Source organism: Patella vulgata, chromosome 6 (genome assembly GCF_932274485.2).
Source record: "Patella vulgata chromosome 6, xgPatVulg1.2, whole genome shotgun sequence".
Classification (NCBI taxonomy): Eukaryota; Metazoa; Mollusca; class Gastropoda; family Patellidae; genus Patella; species Patella vulgata.
Window position 1 is genome coordinate 68,613,227 of NC_065884.2, and position 14,119 is coordinate 68,627,345.

The 14,119-nt window shown below is 37.2% G+C and overlaps 1 protein-coding gene across 1 annotated transcript in view; it reads left to right on the top strand.

Moving 5' to 3' along the window:
- Nucleotides 1–13,792, top strand: part of LOC126824498 (nuclear pore complex protein Nup160) — a 40,415-nt gene extending 26,623 nt beyond the window's left edge. Inside the window, exons 24-36 of the mRNA XM_056101908.1 lie at nt 1,022–1,117; nt 2,625–2,719; nt 3,446–3,542; nt 4,507–4,612; nt 6,511–6,677; nt 7,126–7,186; nt 8,112–8,219; nt 9,081–9,207; nt 10,600–10,719; nt 11,317–11,458; nt 11,726–11,863; nt 12,602–12,703; nt 13,253–13,792. Coding sequence (XP_055957883.1) covers nt 1,022–1,117; nt 2,625–2,719; nt 3,446–3,542; nt 4,507–4,612; nt 6,511–6,677; nt 7,126–7,186; nt 8,112–8,219; nt 9,081–9,207; nt 10,600–10,719; nt 11,317–11,458; nt 11,726–11,863; nt 12,602–12,703; nt 13,253–13,333 — 1,440 coding nt within the window. The 3' untranslated portion in view covers nt 13,334–13,792. The remainder of the gene's footprint in view (nt 1–1,021; nt 1,118–2,624; nt 2,720–3,445; nt 3,543–4,506; nt 4,613–6,510; nt 6,678–7,125; nt 7,187–8,111; nt 8,220–9,080; nt 9,208–10,599; nt 10,720–11,316; nt 11,459–11,725; nt 11,864–12,601; nt 12,704–13,252) is intronic.
- Nucleotides 13,793–14,119: the final 327 nt, after the last annotated feature.

Below are 14,119 nucleotides of genomic sequence, written 5' to 3' on the forward strand. Positions count from 1 at the left end.
CAGCAGAATAGTATATCAGCACTTGTATTTATCTATACTAATATTTGTGATGCATCCTTTTAGAACACCATACATCACTACCAAGTTCACAGCGTACCCCATTCAAAATATACCAGCGTACATTGTGTTTGCTGGTTTTCATGGGTTTTAATCTATACTATAATATTTGTGACTGTCGTTTGTCTGTCTGTCTATTCAAGGTTGGCGGCTACACTAGGGCTGTCCTGAGGCTGAAATTTGGTGTATAGTTGGCCGGGTCATCCACTAGTGTATCTCCAAGCTACTGTATTTTAATTGAATGAAATATTTGAATAGCATATGAATAATGAATTAATATATTGATATATTTGAATAATGAATTCATATATCTCAATAGTAAAATCAATATTCGGTGTTACCAATAAATTATTTCTGTATATTTTACAATCTACTATTGTCTATTAATCGCATTTTAAATTAAAAGTATTCCGGCTGATTGCTTGTAAAAATGGATAGATTTGTATACAATCTGGTTAAAATACATATCTATATTTCGTTTCGTTTTTTCATACTTTCGATGGCCTACACTACAGTTGTAATATAACAACTCTTCCAGATCCAAGTATAGTAAAGACAAGTAAAACAAAATTTTGAACTATAAAAAGTGAAACGAAATAAGATCTGTGTTTTAATCAGATAGATTTGTATAATACCTGAATACAGGTGTTTCAATCTGTACTGGTGTTTCAATCTGTACAGGTGTTTTAACTGATGATTATTTTTTGGTAAATATCTCGGTGTGGTTTCCCCTTGTCAGTGGTGCAGGACAGAGATACTGGCAAGGAACAATGTTCAGATGGTACGAAAAACTGAGGTTCCATGTACACATTAGCGTACACGTTAAAGATCCCTTGGCAGATGGAATTCAAAATTTCCCTCATAGCACACTGCACGACGTATGCCCATCTTCATTAGGCCAGTCGGAGTAGGACATTAAACTCCATTTCATTTCATTATAACAGATGATTATTTATTTGTACAGGTTATTCGGCAGTTTGAGGAGTTCGGTTTTCCTGACGTAGTAATACGATTGGCTGATATAGCTATAACTATAGCCGATGATAAAGATCCAAATCTGGTAAGTTTTAATAATAATAAAGGACCAGTATCAGTTTTCTCAAGGAGACTTGTTTATAAAAGAGTGTTTTAGAATTTCCAATTGAAATACTAAATTGCTAAGAAATATACCAAACAGTTTGAGTTACAAGGCTTTAAACCCTCTATTAGCTGGCTTACCCCTTAAACTTATTAACAAACTCCAACGAATTCGAAATACTGCTGCTAGATTAATAACCTTGACGAATAAATATACAAGTATAACCCCTGTTCTCTTTCAGCTGCACTGGTTGCCCATTAAATATAGAATAGATTTTAAGATTTTACTTTTAACTTTTAAATGCCTTCATAATTTAGCACCAAAGTATTTTTCTGAACTTTTAGAATTATACACCCCAGACAGAACCCTACGTTCATCTGATAAATTACTTTTAAAGCAAAAAATTGTAAATCTTTCTAGTTACGGGGCACGTTCTTTTAGTTATCAAGCGCCTATTTTATGGAATCAAATATTCGAATTGCATCATCACTTGTCAATTTTTAAAAACAGATTAAAACTTTCTTATTTTTAAAGGCTTATAAAAATTTTAACACCCATTATTTTGTCTATTGTAGTTATTGTATGTATTTTTAGAAATAATTGCTTTTTTTTTTTTTTTTTTTTTTTTTAAAATGTATTTTTAACATTTTTGATGTTATTTACTTTTTGAATGTATGTTTTTGTTACACTGTAAAGTGCCCTTGAACACAGCTGTGAAAGGGGCGCTATATAAATTTTGTAATAATAATAATAATAATAATAATAATAAATCCTGATGCATCATTTAGTGCAAACTATAATATTGTAAAAGATGAATGGTTAATATCGGGCTGAAGATGGTTCAGTATTTACAAAGATATGATGAATTAAAATTTCATCGATCTAAGCTCTTCTTTATCTAATAAGCTTGCCACCATTTTTTTTTAAATCCGATTAAATCAAACCAAGAGGTTATCTAAAGTTGGTATTTTGATTTCTTAATTAAATGTTAAATAATCAATCTGAGTACATATAGGGGGGGTTGGATGGCCGAATGGTTAGCACATGCGCGCTGTATCATAAGGTCTGTCATTGAGTCAGCTGGCGGGGTTTCGAATCCCCGGTTGTACGTGACAAGGAATAGGGTCGCCTGTCCAACCTCGTGGGTTTTCTCCGGGTCATCTGGTTTCCTCCCACTGCTAAAGACCCCTACGCTCTAGCGAACTATTGAAATAAAATTAAACCAGATGTTAGTCCCAAAATGACCTGGTTTGTGTAGAGTGGACGTTAACCCCATTTCTCTCTCTCTCTCTATCTCTTGAGTACATATAAGCGAAGATTAAGCCCTGAGAAATTTGATAGTGCAGCAAAAAATGACAATGGCTTATCATTATTTTTATGTGCTAAACGATTAATTCTTGTCATATTTTCTATTCGTATAAAGATTGATTTAGTCCTGTTTGCAATTTTCTAGTTATATAAATGAAATCTACCAACTGTATATTTTTAGCCGACATTATGGTCGAAGAAATTTAAATATCATTTAGAGTTAAACCACAATGAAGAGGCGTATAGTGCCATGATTGGTAACCCAGAACCCAGCAGGTAAATCATGCAGTACTATTTTTATATTGTTCATAAAAAAGCCATTTTATTTATACTTGACAACCTGGTATCTTTTAACCTTGTGTATTTCGCACTAATTTCTTTAAAAGTCATTCAATATCATTTACGCCATGCATATGTGAAATTTTGTCAGGTATACAAAGGACCTTGGCTTTTCATCCCAACCGAATGACCACGACCAGGGAGAAACTGGCTGGAAAGCCTTGAGGAGCTTTGTCAGAGGAGGATCACGGTGGCTAAGTGGATAAGACGCTGGCTCACTAGCCTGGAGGTCGGGTGTTCTATCCCTGCATTGGCCTAGAAAGTTCATCCAGATTTTCCGACGAGGTTCCCCCTTGTCAGTGATGCAGGATGCAGGGCCTGACAAGGACAGCTGTCTAGTTGTTTGGATGGGACGGAAAACTGAGGTTCGGTGTATACATTGACGTGCACGTAAAAGATCTCTTGACAGTTTTAATTCGATATAAGAGTAGGCCATTTAGCCGCTGCCCGAGCAAAATTTCCCTCATAGCACACTGTATGGCGTATGCCTGTCTTCATTAGTGCAGTTTGGAGCAGAACAGTAGGACGTTAAACCCATTTCATTTCGCTTTGTCAGACAGTTAATCTAAAGGAATAGTAATTAGTTGATAATATTTTATTTATTACTGAAGGAAAGCTTGTTTATGTCAGTTGTTAATTGTGAATGTCTTTTGTTTATTACAGAAGAAAAGATTGTTTACGTCAGTTGTTAATTGTGTTATGTGAAAGAGGAGATTTACAAACGCTCGTTGATTTCCCATTTGTAGATTTAAATGAAGAGGTGAGTTATTATCGATCAATCTCATTGCGATAGGTTAGACAATAACTCTCTTGTGTAGTGACTCAGTGAGTAAGACAATGGCTTGCTAACCTAGAGCTCGCGTATTCGATCCCTGTATTGGCATGGCTCCTTTTGTGATGATGCAGCAATGAGGACCTGGCATAGAACAGCATCTAGTCGTTTGGATGGGACCAGGGAATCACGTGGCTAAGTGGGTAAGACGCTGGCTCGCTAGCCTGGAGGTTGGGTGTTCAATTCCTGCATTGGCCGAGAAAGTTCATCCAGATTTTCCAACGTGGTTTCCCCTTGTCAGTGATGCAGGACGGAGGGCCTGACAAGGACAGCTGTCTAGTTGTTCTGATGGGACGAAAAACCGAGGTCCCGTGTACATATTGGCGTGCACGTAAAAGATCCCTTGGCAGTTGGAATTCGATATAAGAGTAGGCCGTAGCTCCGCTGCCCGGGCAAAATTTCCTTCATAGCACACTGCATGGTGTATGCATGTCTTCATTAGCCTACTTGGTACAGAGAAGTTGGAAGTTTTGTGTAATTGCTACCCAGGGATGAAGTGTCTTATTCAAGGGCACAAGAACACGACGCTCAATTTCAGTCTCAAACATGCAACCGTTTGATCACAAATCCTACTCTCTTTCAATGTTTGGGGGGTTGGGTGGCCAAATGGTTAACATATGAGCGTTGAATCAGAAGGTCTGTCATTGAGTCAAGTGGGGTGGTTTCTATTCCCTGCTTGTACGTGAGAAGGAGTAGGGTCGTCTGTTCAACCGTATGTGTTTTCACCAGGTCCTCCAGTTTCCTGCTACTGCTAAAAACCCTGTTGCTCTAAAGGGGATTATTGAAATAAACTTGAGCCATTTGTTAGTCCTGAAATGATCAAGTTTGTGTGGATTGGATGTTAAACCCCATCTCTCTCTCTGATGTTATTGATTTAATTTATAATTTACAGGTAGTGAATATATTAGAGAGCCGAGCAAGATCTGTTGATTTAACTACTCATAATTATTACAACCTTCTGTATTCTTATCATGTAGATAGAAATAACTATAGAAAAGGTAGGGTATATCTATTATATCTTATTATGTAGATAGAAATAACTATAGTAAAGGTAAATAAAATAAAGTTAACAAATTCCAACATATTTATCAAATCCTTAGTCATTTGGATGGAGAGAAGAACCGAGGTCCTGTGTACACCCTGGCTTGTACGTAAAAGAACCCTTGACAGTTGGAATTCGATATAAGAGTAGATTATAGCGCCGCTATCTGAGCAAAATTCCCCCCATAGCACACTGTATGACATATGCCTGTCTTCATTAGCCCAGTTGTAGTGGAACAGTAGCACGTTAAACCCCATTTATCAAATCCTTTTTATGAAATAATACATTATCATATATTGCCATAGCACGTAAGCATCATTTATCTGTTATAGATACATGTTCTCATTTTCAGATTATCAATTGTGAACATGCTTTGCAAGGTGCTCTTTCCATTCTCATTTGTAAAGTGAATTATTCTATTGAATTTCAACAATTTCAATGAATTAATGTTATACTAAATAGGTTTGTCATCTGGTATGCTAGTGGGGTTGGATGGCCGAATGGTTAGCGCTTACGCATTGTATCATTAGGTCTGTCATTGTGTCAACTGGTGGGGTTTCGATTCCTCAGTTGTATGTGAAAAGGAGTAGGGTCGCCTGTTCAACCATGTGGGTTTTCTCCGGGTCCTCCGCTTTCCTCCCACTGCTAAGGCCGTGTTGAATTGATTCCTTGTTTCTCCTGCCACCACTATGGCAATCATGTGCGGTAGTGCGGTAAACACAACACAAAGTGGGTTTCAAAACACAAAGTTGTCTAGCATAATATCTATAGTCCGGGGGTTGTGTACCCTTTTTTAATATTATAAATAATCTACTTATATTATTGGTTAGAAAGAAAACACAGATAATATTTAATTGAATAGATTTAATAACAAACTAAAATTTAGTAACAAGTAGCTTCTTGTTTAACTTTTTAAAATATGAAATAACCATATTTTGATATAAATTTTCCGTATTCTTGTGTTACAATACAATAGAAACATTTCAATTAGACGAAATTTGATTCGCTTATTGAGTTATAGAAGGTTTCGACAATATCATCGAACATGAAAGTGCTGGGATACCCACCAGAGTCCAGTCGAGATAGGTAAATTTGCGTACCGGTCGACTTAATTTATTGATCTTCAGGGAAATAATAGTGGTCCCATTCGTTCGTTCGTTCGTTATTATTTCCTGGAAGATCAATAAATTAGCGGTACGCGAATTTACCTATGTCCCGGCACAGCTCGCCATTTTGTAAGGTGTGCGTAATTTAGTACACAAGATATGATTGGAAAATACATGAATAATAATGACGTGTTATAATTTTAGGCAATGAAAAAATTGGTTATTCAGGTTCGCGGTTAAATATTTGCGACTGTCTTACAGTTTATAATATGCTTTCCCATTAGCCGAAATGACTGCTACACACGCCATTTTGCGGAATTCATCCAATCAAATACAGTGTAACTTATTCCATGGTATGTGGGCCCCTACATGTGTATTATCAACATCTTTAGTTCTTAACGAGGAATAAACAACGAGAATTGACTTCTGATGTTTGGTAGAATTTTATTTAGATGTTATTAATGTAATTATTTGAATATTTTTTTATGTGTTAAAAATGTAAGCGCACGATTTTCTGGGTCCTTGAGCTAAACGCGCGGGCAAGGAGAAACAAGGAATCAATTCAACACGGCCTAAAGACCCATTGTCCCGAATAGACCTAGTTTGTGTCGAGTGGACGTTAAACCCTATTTCTCACTCTCTCTATCTGGTCTGCTTGAAATTGATCTCAATTGTTTTAATCCAACTCCGAGCAATGATTCCAGGAACACTGTCCATGAATTTCTAATAATCTGTTTTATATTTGTAGCTGGGTGTATAATGTATGAGCATGGAATGAGGTTGGGCCGTGAAGTACCAGGATTAAAAGGAATTCAACGTCAAGCTCAGTGTTACCTAGCAACATTAAATGCTCTACGTCTTGGTAAACCAGAATATGCCTGGATAGTCAAACCTGTTACTAACACGAGACTGGATGTAAGTGACTTTATCTTTTCATATAACATAATTGATTGAAATGACCATCTATTACCTCTGTATATTGTTATTTTATATATTATCATTGCTTGATAAAGGCTAGTATAGCCACGTCGGCCACGTGGACCAGTATATTCCAGTTCAATTACTAAATGCTATTGAAACAATTGAATATTAGCTACAAATTGTTAGGCCAGGAACTCGGTCCCAACCTCTACTCTTCTTGTTGATGTAATATTATTTCTGTTCACTGTTTTCTTTGATCCTCATTAGTAATATACACTTTGTTAAAGTCTTATGTTTGTAGATTGGCTTGTTCCTGGGATAATTTCACATTGATTGATGGACCGGTTGATGAAACGATGAGAGATGGTATATAATTTCTGTTCACTGTTTTCGATGATCCTCATTAGTAATATACATTTTGTTAAAATATTATGTTTTGTAGATTGGAGAAAGTTTATCAACCACAAAACATGATCTTGAAGGAGAAGAGAAAAATCATACAGGTCAGTTTGATATTGGGAGCCCCGGTGGCTAAGTGGGTAAGATGCTGGCTCATTAGCCTGGAGGTCTCGTGGTCGATCCCTACATTGGCCAAGAAAGTTCATCGGGATTTTCCGACATGGTTTCCCCATGTCAGTGGTGCAGGATGGAGGACCTGACAAGGACAGCTGTCTAGTCTTTCGGATGGCACAAAAAACTGAGGTCCTGTGTATACATTGCCATGCATGTAAAAGATCCCTTGGCAGTTGGAATTCGATATAAGGGCAGGCCATAGCACACTGTATGGTGCATATGCCTCTCTTCATTAGCCCAGTTTAGGAGCAGAACAGTAGGATGTTAAACCCCATTTCATTTCATTTATGTGACTCTAGCATTAATATTGCACTATAACTTATAGTTTTTCCATAATTTTCTGAGTGGGTCACTTTACAACTTTCTGAGAATTTAGTCCACTTGACATGGAATAACCCTGTTGTTGAGATAATGTAGAATTATGATTTATATGTGGTAGAGATATTAAAGATACATTCCCGGGTACAAAGTGGGTGATTTGATAATATACTTGGACTAAAAACATATTCAAACTAATTAATCTGTTAAAATTTTGCTTCCATGGTTTTTATCTCAGAAACTGTTGTACACTTCAGCTCACCATCAAGTTTATCAACATATACATCAAGTGCTCACTTACGCTGAGATCTTGTCGTGCAAGCAGACATCCCTGATTGTCAGGTTGCCGATTAGGGAAACCCTTACATTTTTGTTCTGTATGTGCTCCATGGGTGTTGTTCAGGCAATCCAGCATTTTTCCAGATGTTTCTACTTTCCATGTTACCAAAATGGCATACTTTTATTGGAAATAACCACCCGATAAATATTTTTCTGGGAAAGTATCTTTAATGTAGAATTATGCTTCATTTGTTGTAGAGAAGAAAGTGGAGATATTAGAAGTTTCTGATATAGAGAAAGAATATATGTTAGTTGATGCCAGGCTTCGTCTGATACGTAAAACAGAAGATCCAACGTTAATGTCAGGTAATGCTAGTAATATATAGTTTACATGTTAATGTGGGGTAATAATTTACTAGTATGTTACTATCAAGATGTTTAAATTCATTCTGTGGTCTCCACACATTTTAATTAGCTTGTTGTTTTACAGAATTTAGTGCCAAATAGACACTAGCATTGCTTCAGTGGCATTTAATAATTAAACTGAACTGAAAATACATTGCTTCAGTGGTATTTAATAATTAAACTGAACTGAAAATAAACAGGCGGACAAGTAGTGTTTATTAACGAGTAATGTTTGGACTAAGAATCTATAGTCGTTATCATGTAAATGATACACTTATCAAATATGATTATGAACATCTACAAATGTTACCATATATGAAAATGTACAAGTATCATGTTAACCTATATCACTTAGACACACCCGTAGCTAGTGCTCCATATCACTAGAGTCACATGAATGGCTTTGGTCCCCCCCAAGAATCAGAATATACAGTCCCTCATGCAGAGTTATTCAAAGAGGGCAGGAGGGTGGTTTGATACATTCTGAGGAACATTAGTTTCAGCCTAGTCTTTGTTCTGTTGGCACGAAAAATCAAGGTTCCGTATACACATTGGCGGCCACCTAAAAGATCCCTGGGAAGTTGGAATTCGATGTAAGAGTAGGCCTTAGCGCTGCTTTCTGGGCGGTCGAATGGTTTAACGTGTGGGCTTTAGATGATAAGGTCTGTCAATGAGTCAAGTGGCATAGTTTCGATCTATTCTTGTCTGTGACAAGGAGTGTGGTCGCTTGTCCAATCTGGTTGGTTTTCTTCGGGTCCTTCTCTCTCTAGGATATGTGTAATAAAAAAATCACATCTTGTATATCTTCATAATTAATTTCAGGTCCTACACCTCGAGCGGAAGAAATGGTCGGCCATCTTGTAAATGCTGGGTTCTTTGATCGTGCCATTATAGTGTGTCGTAGATTTGATATTCCACTTAATTCAGTTTTTGAGAACCTGGCTTTAAGGTAAGATGTTTTCGGAAACCCATTTTCTTTCATTAACTTTTGCTTCCACATGTTAGTGGTGTATTGACTTCTGTCTAGTCATTCAGATAGGAAATGAAATGAAATGAAATGGGGTTTAACGTCCTACTGTTCTGCTCCTAACCTGGGCTAATGAAGACGGGTATACGCCATACAGTGTGCTATGAGGGAAATTTTGCCCGGGTAGCGGCGCTACGGCCTACTCTTATATCGAATTCCAACTGCCAAGGGATCTTTTACATGCATGCCAATATGTACACGGGACCTCTGTTTTTCGTCCCACCGAACGACTAGACAGCTGTCCTTGTCAGGCCCTCCGTCCTGCATCACTGACAAGGGGAAACCACGCTGGAAAATCGGGATGAAATTTCTCGGCCAATGCAGGGATCGAACACCCAACCTCCAGGCTAGCGAGCCAGCGTCTTACACACTTAGCCACGTGATCCCCCATTCAGATAGGATGAAAAAACTAAGATCTTGTGCACACATTAGCGTGTACGTAAAAGAACCCTTGGTCCTTGAAATTCGATATAAGAAGGCTGTAGCTCTGCTGTTTGTGCAAAATTTCCCTCATAGCGCACTGTATGGCGTATTCCCGTCTTCATTAGCCCAGTCGAAGTAAAACAGTAGGACATTAAAACTTATTTCAGTACAATTGATGAGATAATCCTTATTTTATTGAATTTCTGTACTAATGGAATCATTGACTTTGAATTGGAGTTTAGTAATGAATAAATAGTTTCATCAGTTGTATCATTTTGAGGCGAAATTACGCAAATTAAATTTATTTAGGTTAGAAGTTACGCGTTACCATGGTTACTATTTCATATTTCAACTATTATTTTAGTACATTTTAGTCCTATATTGTATTTCATGATGTTAAAGTAATAAAAGTTTTCTGGAACTTTGAAGTTTTTTCTTTATTTGAATGGCTACTATTTTCTATTTTCTGTATTTTCTCAAAACTTCAAAGTTGGGGTTAAATCACATTTGAAGAGTCCAGGGGAAGAACGATCTAAATCAAATTTGTGTCTTTTCGCATAAAAGGCTTGACTCGTTAATTACAACTTCAAAATGATGTTTAATACAAATTATAATTACCAGTACAACAATTGACTTCCACTTTTTAGCCAAATTAAGGTCAAATAAATACGATGGATTTGTATTTGTCCAGGAGGCCATTTCAGAGGGGCCTTAGTTCCATGTGACTCTGATCGTTTTTACCTGAAATTGATTGTTCCACAAAAAGCTTATACAATTTGCTACCAGATGCCACCATTAACTGTGGTTTGTTGAAAAAGTGACTTCAATCAATCTTCCGGCTCTTCATTTGCATAACACCATCCAATTATTAATTATTTCTTTATGTTCTAGGTGTGTTAATTTGGCCCAAACATGCGATAATTTTAGTCTAGAAAAGGATCCGTCATCAGAAGCCTGGGATTGGTTAAAAGAAAATTACTCTGCAACAGGTGCTCCATGTAGGGAAGCAAGGTAAATACAATGGCGTACTAGCCAAAAACTCACATTTATCGACAAACCAAAAGATGGTCACTTTAGATTTCCTTGCGTTTATAGACAAGATAACTCAAAACTGTTATCGTACGCAGCGTATCGTTCTGTCATGTGACTAACCAAAAATGGTGGAACATGGCGAGTGTGATTAGTCTGAGCAGCCGTGATTAAAGGTAACCGCATTGCCAAAAGCAATATATTCTCTGATATCTCGTATTGATTAGTCAAATGACGTAAGAATTAGCCAAATAAGATATGTTAACAAACTGACCTTGACTCTAAATGTGTCACAAGTATGTTTAAATAGAATCCTGTTACTTTTATAGTTAGAAGTTTGATCATAAAGTTTGTCATCGAGTCAAGTGGTGTGGTTTCAATTTCCTGCTTGCACATGACAAGCAGTAGGGTCGATTGTACAACCTCGTGGGTTTCCTCCCACTGATCAGGATCCTACGCACATGCGAAGTATTGAAATAAAATTGGACCATATGGTAGTTCTGAAATGACCTATTTTGTTTTGAGTGGAATTTTAACCCTGTTTCTCTTTCTCTCAAATTGTAATTTCTGTTTTTACAGTGCTACAGATCAGGCTTGGTGGCTGTTACAGTATTATTTAGAATGTTACGAGACCGGTAACGGGAAGTATCATCGTTGTGTGGCAGAACGGCTACTAGCTCATGGCTTCCCTTTACCAACATGGTTCCTCAACTCATATAGGGTGAGGTTTTTAATATACAGTGTATATATATTTCATTAAAGTACAAATTTAGCTAAAGTTGATTAGAGTTGATTATTGGCTTGTCATGTGAATAAATTTCTAAACTATGATTTATTTAACATTTGAATCTAGAAAAAAGCCTGCAATAGCCAGAATTAGCATCTTTAAAGATATCCTTACGAAACTTTTAACACAACAAAATTTGTTGGATTTAATGATTTTCTGTTTCCATGGAAACAAATCTGACTTGTTTTTTTTTTATTTCAGATATTAAATACGTCTGAGTTGCTGCGTCTGTATATTAATTATGATTTATTGGAAGATGCCGGGTGTCTTGTACTGGAATATGTGGAAGCCATGATGGAATCAATGAGTGGTACAGATAGTCTACGCTATAATCTGAAGGTGAGATATATATACTAGATGCTGTCAGATTTATGTTGCTGACAGATATTCTCCCTTTAAGCAGACAGCATGCCCTTAGTCATCTTCGGACAAAAATAACTTATAAATAAGGGATGAAAAGGGGTTCTTTATATAGTTTGGATCAAAAACAGAGTTCCTGTGTCGACAGATGGCAGTAAGTTAACAAACCCAGAACAGTTGAATATTGAAATCAGAGGCTATGACGTCGATGTCAAGGCAAAATTTTCCTCTGCATGGCATATGGTCATTGGGTCCAAATTATTTCTCTGACTTGCTGCACTTGACACACAGTAAATGTGCCCTGAATCCTAGTGCTATATCATAGCCATCAATACAGCTTATTGTCCTAATGATTAGGGAGCTGTGGTGACTCGGGTTTGCTCCCAGTGTGGGCTGTGAAAATTTCTTGTGATTTTCCAGTGTGGTTTCTCCTTGTCAGTGGTGCAGGAGGGCCTGACTAGGATAATTGTCTAGTCGTTTGGATGAGACATAAACCCGAGGTCCCATGTAAACTTTGGCATTCCCGTAAAAGATCCAATGACATTTGGAATTCAAAATAAGAGTAGGCCGTAGCGCCACTGTTTGGGCAAAATTTCCCTCATAGTACACTGTTGTAAGCCGGTCTTCAGTCGGTGCAGAAAAGTTGGATGTTGAACCGAACCTCCTTTTATTTGGTCCTTATGGTTAGAAAATATATATTTGTTTTAAATATTTCAGGGTTGTGTTCATCATAAAACAGGAATGACATGGTTACCTTATACATCTATAGATCAACTCTTACATGCTTTACAAACTCAACAAGATTGGACATATAGAAAGGTAGGCAGATATATCTTATTTCATGTTGTATATGAGACAGGGTATGTGTTCTCGTTATAACACCTGATACTCTTTTGAAGAGTTAGGGGAGTTGGATGGCTGAATGGTAAGCGTGTGCACGTTGTGTGATAAGGCCTGTCATTGAGTCAACTGGTGTGGTTTTGATTCGTATATGCCCATCTTCATTAGCCCAGTAGGACATAAAACCCCATTTCATTTCTATCGAAGGGGGGTTGGATGGCCGAATGGTTAGCACGTGCACGCTGAGCTGTATCATACGGTCTGTCATTGAGTCAACTGGCGGGGTTTCGAATCCCCGGTTGTACATGACAAGGAGTAGGGTCGCCTGTCCAACCTCGTGGGTTTTCTCCGGGTCCTCCCACTGCTAAAGACCCCTATGCGCAAGCGAATTATTGAAATAAAATTGAACCATGTGTTAGTCCCGAAATGACCTAGTTTGTGTCGAGTGGACGTTAAACCCTATTTCTCTCTCTCTCTCTCATTTCTATCGCATTCATTAGATTGATAATAATTCTTTAAACATTTCAGCTTTATGAAGATTTAAGAGAAAAAATGTCAACCTATATGGACAAAGTTGATTGGCTGTCACAAGAAATACAAGTCACATGATGAGAGACATTTGAGATAAATTGTGTATATCCATTTAACTGACTCGACACTGTGTATGGTGTGAACTATTAGGCCAGTAATGAGTTACTAGTCCCGATTATTCAGTCCTGTAGTCTTGGACATCATCTCTAAAAATCACTAATCAGGCCAAGTTATCTGCCCTTTAATAAGTTTTCAAGTTGTACACTTTAACATAGGTTGCTATGGTTTCAAAACTAGCTATAATGATTGATAATCTCCAGCTTGAGGTTACTACTGTGGTTGATTTTCGGTAGATTTTTCAAATCCTAGCATATTTCCTTATCTCAAGTACTGCAATTGATTCAAATGTTTTTGTCCAACTGTCCAAGAGTCAGGCCTGGAAATAACGGTTTTACATGTACCTGACAAAATGTCAGGCACTAATGAAATAGTACCGGACATTTTCAACTTAGTGCCAGACATGTATTAATAATATCAGTGCTGGACAAAATGACAGGCACCAGAGGTTTAGTGCCTGACAAAGTCTGCATCTGTGCCACACATGTCAGTGACAGGTGCCTTATTTCCAGGCTTGCTGTCAGACTTAAAATTTACCTCCATGATATTGGAGACACCAAAGGGAGATAACTCATTTAATGCCTAGTGTAATGCGTGTGATATCTGTAAAAGTGCAAGAAGAACAGCATCAAATTGTGTGTTTAACAGAATTGATTGTTCAGTTGGAACCCTAATTATGTATATTTTTGTATATCATTGTTTTCATGAAATCAAAATCATGTGAGAAACATTTTTGGTTTTGTTTTT